This window comes from Poecile atricapillus, chromosome 31, assembly GCF_030490865.1.
Source record: "Poecile atricapillus isolate bPoeAtr1 chromosome 31, bPoeAtr1.hap1, whole genome shotgun sequence".
NCBI classification, from domain to species: domain Eukaryota; kingdom Metazoa; phylum Chordata; class Aves; order Passeriformes; family Paridae; genus Poecile; species Poecile atricapillus.
In genome coordinates, this window is record NC_081279.1 from 3,122,190 (window position 1) to 3,130,079 (window position 7,890).

At 59.5% G+C, this 7,890-nt stretch overlaps 1 protein-coding gene across 1 annotated transcript in view; it reads left to right on the forward strand.

Annotated features, from left to right (window-relative positions):
• SUPT5H (SPT5 homolog, DSIF elongation factor subunit) overlaps nucleotides 1–7,890 on the forward strand; it is a 42,908-nt gene that overhangs the window by 33,792 nt on the left and 1,226 nt on the right. The window contains exons 19-23 of the mRNA XM_058859796.1: nucleotides 1,041–1,166; nucleotides 1,245–1,329; nucleotides 3,395–3,499; nucleotides 3,602–3,704; nucleotides 6,981–7,108. Of these exons, the coding sequence (XP_058715779.1) occupies nucleotides 1,041–1,166; nucleotides 1,245–1,329; nucleotides 3,395–3,499; nucleotides 3,602–3,704; nucleotides 6,981–7,108 (547 nt within the window). The remainder of the gene's footprint in view (nucleotides 1–1,040; nucleotides 1,167–1,244; nucleotides 1,330–3,394; nucleotides 3,500–3,601; nucleotides 3,705–6,980; nucleotides 7,109–7,890) is intronic.

Consider the following 7,890-nt stretch of genomic DNA (forward strand, 5'->3'; position numbering starts at 1 on the left):
GGGGCTCCCCAGGGTGTTTTGGGGTGTCTTTGTCACATTTTGGGGCTCCCCAGGATATTTTGGGGTGTCTTTGTCACATTTTGGGGCTCCCCAGGATATTTTGGGGTGTCTTTGTCACATTTTGGGGCTCCCCAGGATATTTTGGGGTGTCTTTGTCACATTTTGGGGCTCCCCAGGATATTTTGGGGTGTCTTTGTCACATTTTGGGGCTCCCCAGGATATTTTGGGGTGTCTTTGTCACATTTTGGGGCTCCTCAGGATATTTTGGGGTGTCTTTGTCACCTTTTAGGGACTCCCCAGGATATTTTGGGGTGTCTTTGTCACATTTTGGGGCTCCCCAGGATATTTTGGGGTGTCTTTGTCACCTTTTGGGGACTCCCCAGGGTGTTTGGGGGTGTCTTTGTCACATTTTGGGGATCCCCAGGGTGTTTTGGGGTGTCTTTGTCACATTTTGGGGATCCCCAGGATATTTTGGGGTGTCTTTGTCACATTTTGGGGCTCCTCAGGATATTTTGGGGTGTCTTTGTCAGTTTTAGGGACTCCCCAGGATATTTTGGGGTGTCTTTGTCACATTTTGGGGCTCCCCAGGATATTTTGGGGTGTCTTTGTCACATTTTGGGGCTCCTCAGGATATTTTGGGGTGTCTTTGTCAGTTTTAGGGACTCCCCAGGATATTTTGGGGGGGTCTTTGTCAGTTTTAGGGCTCCCCAGGATATTTTGGGGTGTCTTTGTCACCTTTTGGGGATCTCCAGGGTGTTTTGGGGACTCCCCAGGGTGTTTTGGGGGGTCTTTGTCAGTTCCAGGGACTCCCCAGGATATTTTGGGGTGTCTTTGTCCCATTTTGGGGCTCCCCAGGATATTTTGGGGGGTTCCTCGATGCATTTTCCTTCTCTTTTGGGGTCCCTCCTTCCCCCTCCCCTTTTTCCATCCACTCCCCCACTTCTCTCCCCCCATTTCCACCATGGGACCCCCAGGATTTTTGGGGGGCCTCTGACCCTGTGATTTTGGGGGTGTTTCACCCCTTTTTTCACCCCAAAAAGGGCCGTGAGGGTGAAATCCGTCACCTGTTCCGGGGTTTTGCGTTCCTGCACTGCAAGAAGCTGGTGGAGAACGGGGGGATGTTCGTGTGCAAGACGCGGCACCTGGTGCTGGCCGGGGGCTCCAAGGTCGGCATTTCCACCCAAATCCCCCCCAAATTTTCCCGTTTTCCCCGTTTTTTAACCCATTTTTTTCTTTCTTTGCAGCCCCGTGACGTCACCAACTTCGCCATGTGCGGCTTCGTGCCGATGTCGCCCCGCATCAGCAGCCCCATGCACCCCAGTGGGGCGGGTGGGTGACTCTGGGGGACCCCCAGGGGGGTTTGGGGACCCCCAGGGGGGGTTTGGGGACCTTTGGGGGAGTTTTGGGAACTTTTGGGGGGGTTTGGGGATCCTTGGGGGGGATTTGGGGACTTCTGGGGGGGTTTTGGGGACTCCCAGAGGGGTTTTGGGGACCCCCGGGGGAGGTTTGGGGACCCTTGGGGGGTTTGGGGACACTTGGGGGGGTTTTGGGGACCCCTGAGGGTGTTTTGGGGACCCCCAGGGGGGGTTTGGGGACCCCTGGGGGGGGTTTTGGGGACCCTTGGGGGGGTTTTGGGGATCTTTGGGGGGGTTTTGGGGACCCCCGGGGGGGTTTTGGGGACCCTTGGGGGGGTTTTAGGGACCCTTGGGGGGGTTTTAGGGACCCTTGGGGGGGTTTTAGGGACCCTTGGGAGGTTTTGGGGACCCCCGGGGGGATTTGGGGACCCCCGGGGGGGTTTTGGGGACACTTGGGGGGGTTTTGGGAACCCTTTGGGGGGTTTTGGGGATCCTTGGGGGGGTTTGGGGATCTTTGGGGGGGTTTTGGGAACTTTTGGGGGGGTTTTGGGGACCCCCAGGGGGGTTTGGGGACTTCCAGGGGGGGTTTGGGGACTCCCAGGGGGTTTGGGGACCCTTGGGAGGGTTTTGAGGACCCCTAGGGGGGTTTTGGGGACTCCCAGGGCGGTTTTGGGGACCCTTGGGGGGTTTTGGGGACCCTTGGCATGGATTTGGGGACCCCCAGGGGGGTTTTGGGGACCTTTGGGGGGTTTGGGGACCCTTAGGGGGGTTTTGGGGACTCCCAGAGCGGTTTTGGGGACCCCTAGGGGGGTTTTGGGGACCCTTGGGGGGTTTTGGGGGACCCCCAGGGGGTTTTGGGGACCCCCAAGGGGGGTTTTGGGGATCCTTGGGGGGGTTTTGGGGACCCCCGGGGGGGTTTTGGGGACCCCCAGGGGGGTTTTGGGGATCCTTGGGGGGGTTTTGGGGACCCCCAGGGGGATTTGGGGACCCCCAGGGGGGGTTTGGGGATCCTTGGGGGGTTTTGGGGACCCTTAGGGGGGTTTTGGGGATCCTTGGGGGGGTTTTGGGGACCCTTAGGGGGCTTTTGGGGACTCACAGAGCGGTTCTGGGGACCCCAGGGGGGTTTTGGGGACCCTTGGGGGGCTTTTGAGGACCCCTAGGGGGGTTTTGGGGACCCCTGGGGGGGTTTTGGGGACCCCCAGGGGGTTTTGGGGATCCTTGGGGGGGTTTTGGGGACCCCCAGGGGGTTTTGGGACTTCCAGGGGGGGTTTGGGGACCCCCAGGGGGGTTTTGGGAAACCCTTGGGGGGGTTTTGGGGACCCCCAGGGGGGTTTGGGGACCTCCAGGGGGGTTTTGGGAACCCTTGGGGGGGGTTTTGGGGACCCTTGGGGGGGTTTTGGGGACCCCCAGGGGGGTTTGGGGACCCCCAGGGGGGTTTTGGGAACCCTTGGGGGGGTTTTGGGGACCCTTGGGGGGGTTTTGGGGACCCCCAGGGGGGTTTTGGGGACTCCCAGAGCGGTTTTGGGGATCCTTGGGGGGGTTTTGGGGATCCTTTGGGGGGGATTTGGGGACCCCCAGGGGGGTTTTGGGGACCCTTGGGGGGGTTTTGGGGATCCTTGGGGGGGTTTTGGGGATCCTTTGGGGGGGATTTGGGGATCCTTGGGGGGGTTTTGGGGACCCCCAGGGGGGTTTTGGGGATCCTTGGGGGGGTTTTGGGGACTCCCAGAGCGGTTTTGGGGACCCCTAGGGGGGTTTTGGGGACCCCCAGGGGGTTTTGGGGATCCTTTGGGGGGATTTGGGGACCTTTGGGGGGTTTGGGGACCCTCGGGGGGGTTTTGGGGATCTTTGGGGGGGTTTTGGGGACCCTTAGGGGGGTTCTGGGGACCCCCGGGGGGGGTTTGGGGACCCCTAGGGGGTTTTGGGGACCCCGAGGGGGGTTTTGGGGGACCCTTGGGGGGGGTTTTGGGGGACCCCAGGGGGTTTTGGGGACTCCTGGGGGGGTTTTGGGGACCCCCTGACCCCCCGTGCCCCCTCCCCAGGGCAGCGGGGTGGATTCGGGGCCGGGGGGCTGAGCCGGGGCCGCGGCCGGCGCGACAACGACCTCATCGGGCAGACGGTGCGGATCTCCCAGGGACCCTACAAAGGTGGGTGTGAGACCCCTCCCCACTTCTGACACCCCAAAATCCCCTTCAGGGGTCGGGGGGGGTCCCCAAAATCCCCCTGACCCCCCCGTGCCCCCCACCCAGGTTACATCGGGGTGGTGAAGGACGCCACGGAGTCGACGGCGCGGGTGGAGCTGCACTCGACCTGCCAGACCATCTCCGTGGACAGGCAGCGCCTGACCACCGTGTGAGTGGGGGTACAGCCCCGGGGACCCCCAAAATTGGGTCCTGGAGACCCCCCAAAGAGGGTCCTGGAGCCCCCCAAAATTGGGTCCTGGAGACCCCCAAAATTGGGTTCTGGAGACCCCAAAATTGGGTCCTGGAGCCCCCCCAAAATTGGGTCCTGGACCCCCCAAAATTGAGTCCTTTAGACCCCAAAATCGGGTCCTGGAGCCCCCCAAAATTGGGGTCCTGGAGACCCCCAAAATTGGGTCCTGGAGACCCCCAAAATTGGGTCCTGGACCCCCAAAATTGGGTCCCAGAGATCCCAAAATTGGGTCCTGGAGCCCCCCAAAATCGGGTCCTGGAGACCCCAAAATTGGGTCCTGGACCCCCAAAATTGGGGACCTGGAGACCCCAAAATTGGGTCCTGGAGACCCCAAAATTGGGTTCTTGAAACCCCAAAATTGGGTCCTGGAGACCCCCAAAATTGGGTCCTGGAGACCCCAAAATTGGGTTCTTGAAACCCCAAAATTGGGTCCTGGACCCCCAAAATTGGGTCCCAGAGATCCCAAAATTGGGTCCTGGAGACCCCAAAATTGAGTCCTGGAGACCCCAAAATTGGGTCATGGAGACCCCCAAAATTGGGTCAGGGAGATCCCAAAATTGGGTCCTGGAGCCCCCCAAAATTGGGTCCTGGGGACCCCCAAAATTGGGTCCTGGAGATCCCAAAATTGGGACTTGGAGACCCCAAAATTGGGTTCTGGAGACCCCCAAAATTGGGTTCTGGAGACCCCCAAAATTGGGTCCTGGAGACCCCAAAATTGGGTTCTGGAGACCCAAAATTGGGTTCTGGGGACCCCCAAAATTTGGTCCTGCAGACCCCCAAAATCGGGTCCTGGAGACCCCAAATTGGGTCCTGCAGACCCCCAAAATCGGGTCCCAGAGATCCCAAAATTGGGTCCTGGAGACCCCAAAATTGGGTCCCAGAGATCCCAAAATTGGGTCCTGGACCCCCAAAATTGGGTCAGGGAGATCCCAAAATTGGGTCCTGGACCCCCAAAATTGGGTGCTGGAGACCCCCAAAATTGGGTCCTGGAGACCCCAAAATTGGGTCCTGGACCCCCAAAATTGGGTCATGGAGACCCCCAAAATTGGGTCCTGGAGAACCCAAAATTGGGTCCTGGAGACCCCAAAATTGGGTCCTGGACCCCCAAAATTGGGTCCTGGAGACCCCAAAACTGGGTTCTGGAGACCCCAAAATGGGACCTGGAGACCCAAAATTGGGTCCTGGACGCCCAAAATTGGGTCCTGGAGTCCCCCAAGATTGGGTCTTGGAGACCCCCAAAATTGGGTCCTGGAGACCCCCAAAATTGGGTCCTGGACGCCCCAAAATTGGGTCCTGGAGACCCCAAAATTGGCTCCTGGGGACCCCAAAATTGGGTCCTGGAGACCCCAAAATTGGGTCCTGGAGACCCCCAAAATTGGGTCCTGGACGCCCAAAATTGGGTTCTGGGGACCCCATTAATTGGGTCCTGGAGACCCCCAAAATTGGGTTCTGGAGACCCCCAAAATTGGGCCCTGGAGACCCCAAAATTGGGTCCTGGAGCCCCCCAAAATTGGGTCCTGGAGACCCCCAAAATTGGGTTCTGGAGACCCCCAAAATTGGGCCCTGGAGACCCCAAAATTGGGTCCTGGAGCCCCCCAAAATTGGGTCCTGGAGACCCCCAAAATTGGGTCCTGGAGCCCCCCAAAATTGGGTCCTGGAGACCCCCAAAATTGGGTCCTGGAGACCCCAAAATTGGGTCCTGGAGACCCCCAAAATTGGGTCCTGGAGACCCCAAAATTGGGTTCTAGAGACCCCCAAAATTGGGTTCTGGAGACCCCCAAAATTGGGTCCTGGGGACACCAAAATTGGGTCCTGGAGACCCCAAAATTGGGTCCTGGAGACCCCAAAATTGGGTCCTGGACGCCCAAAATTGGGTCCTGGAGACCCCCAAAATTGAGTCCTTTAGACCCCAAAATTGGCTCCTGGAGACCCCAAAATCGGTTCCTTTAGACCCCCAAAATTGGGTCCTGGAGACCCCAAAATTGGGTCCTGGAGACCCCCAAAATCGGGTCCTGGAGACCCCAAAATTGGGTTCTGGAGACCCCAAAATCAGGTCCTGGAGACCCCAAAATTGGGTCCTGGAGACCCCCAAAATTGGGTCCTGGAGACCCCAAAATCAGGTCCTGAGACCCCAAAATTGGGTCCTGGAGACCCCCAAAATTGGGTCCTGGAGCCCCCCAAAATCGGGTCCTGGAGACCCCCAAAATTGAGTCCTTTAGACCCCAAAATTGGGTCCTGGAGACCCCCAAAATCAGGTCCTGGAGACCCCCAAAATCGGGTCCTGGAGACCCCCAAAATTGGGTCCTGGACACCCAAAATCGGGTCCTGGAGACCCCAAAATTGGGTCCTGGACGCCCAAAATTGGGTCCTGGACCCCCAAAATTGGGTCCTGGAGTTACCCAAAATTGGGTCCTGGAGACCCCCAAAATTGGGTGCTGGAGACCCCCAAAATTGGGTGCTGGACCCCCAAAATTGGGTCCTGGAGCCTCAAATTGGGTCCTGGCCCGCCCCGCCGGGTGTGGAGCACTCCGGGTGTTTCGGGGTCCCCCTGACCCCGTTGTTGTTGTGTCCCTGCCGGGTGTTTTGGGGACCCCCTGACCCCCCACTGTTGTTGTTGTGTCCCCTCTGGGTGTTTCAGTGTCCCCTGACCCCCCATTGTTGTTGTTGTTGCTGTTGTTGTTGTGTCCCCTCTGGGTGTTTCGGTGTCCCCTCCGGGTGTTTCGGTGTCCCCTGACCCTGTTGTGTCCCCTCTGGGTGTTTCAGTGTCCCCTGACCCCCCACTGTTGTTGTTGTTGTGTCCCCTCTGGGTGTTTCGGGGTCCCCCTGACCCCGTTGTTGTTGTTGTTGTGTCCCTGGGTGTTTCAGGGTCCCCTGACCCCCCATTGTTGTTGTTGTTGTGTCCCCTCCGGGTGTTTCGGTGTCTCGTGACCCCGTTGTTGTTGTTGTTGTTGTTGTTGTGTCCCCTCCGGGTGTTTCGGTGTCCCCTGTGGGTGTTTCGGTGTCCCCTGACCCCGTTGTTGTTGTTGTTGTGTCCCCAGGGGTCTCAGGGTCCCCCTGACCCCGTTGTTGTTGTTGTTGTTGTTGTTGTTGTTGTGTCCCCGGGGGTCTCGGTGTCCCCTGACCCCGTTGTTGTGTCCCCTCTGGGTGTTTCAGTGTCCCCCTGACCCCCCATTGCTGTTGTTGTTGTGTCCCCAGGGGGTCCCGGCGCCCCGGGGGTCTCACCTCGGCCTACGGGAGGACCCCCATGTACGGCTCCCAGACCCCCATGTACGGCTCGGGGTCCCGAACCCCCATGTACGGATCCCAGACCCCGCTGCACGACGGTGAGAGGGGACAGCGGGGACATTGGGGACAGTGTGGGGACACCGGGGACAGCTGGGGACACTGGGGACACTGGGGACACTGGGGACAGTGTGGGGACACCGGGGACAGCTGGGGACATTGGGGACATTGGGGACAGCTGGGGACATTGGGGACATCTGGGGACACCGGGGACAGCTGGGGACATTGGGGACAGCTGGGGACACCTGGGGACACCGGGGACAGCTGGGACATTTGGGACAGTCTGGGGACACCTGGGGACACACCGGGGACATTTGGGACAGTTTGGGGACACACCGGGGACATTTGGGGCAGCTTGGGGACATTTGGGGATAATCTGGGGACAGTCTGGGGACATTTGGGGACAGTTTAGGGACACACTGGGGACAGTCTGGGGACAGTTTGGGGACATTTGGGACAGTCTGGGACAGTTTGGGGACAGTCTGGGGACAGTTGGAGGTTTGGGTGACAGTCGGAGGTTTGGGTGACATTGAGGGGGGTGACAGTGGGAGGTTTGGGTGACAGTTTGGGGACAGGTTTGTGTGACATTGAGGGGTGACAGTTGGAGGTTTGGGTGACAGCGGGGGGGTGACAGGAGGTTTGGGTGACAGTTTGGGTGACAGTCGGAGGTTTGGGTGACAGCGGGGGGGTGACAGGAGGTTTGGGTGACAGGAGGTGGCGACCGTCGGAGGTTCAGGTGACATTGGGGGGTGACAGTCGGAGGTTTGGGTGACAGTGGAAGGTTCGGGTGACAGGAGGTGGCGACAGTCGGAGGTTCAGGTGA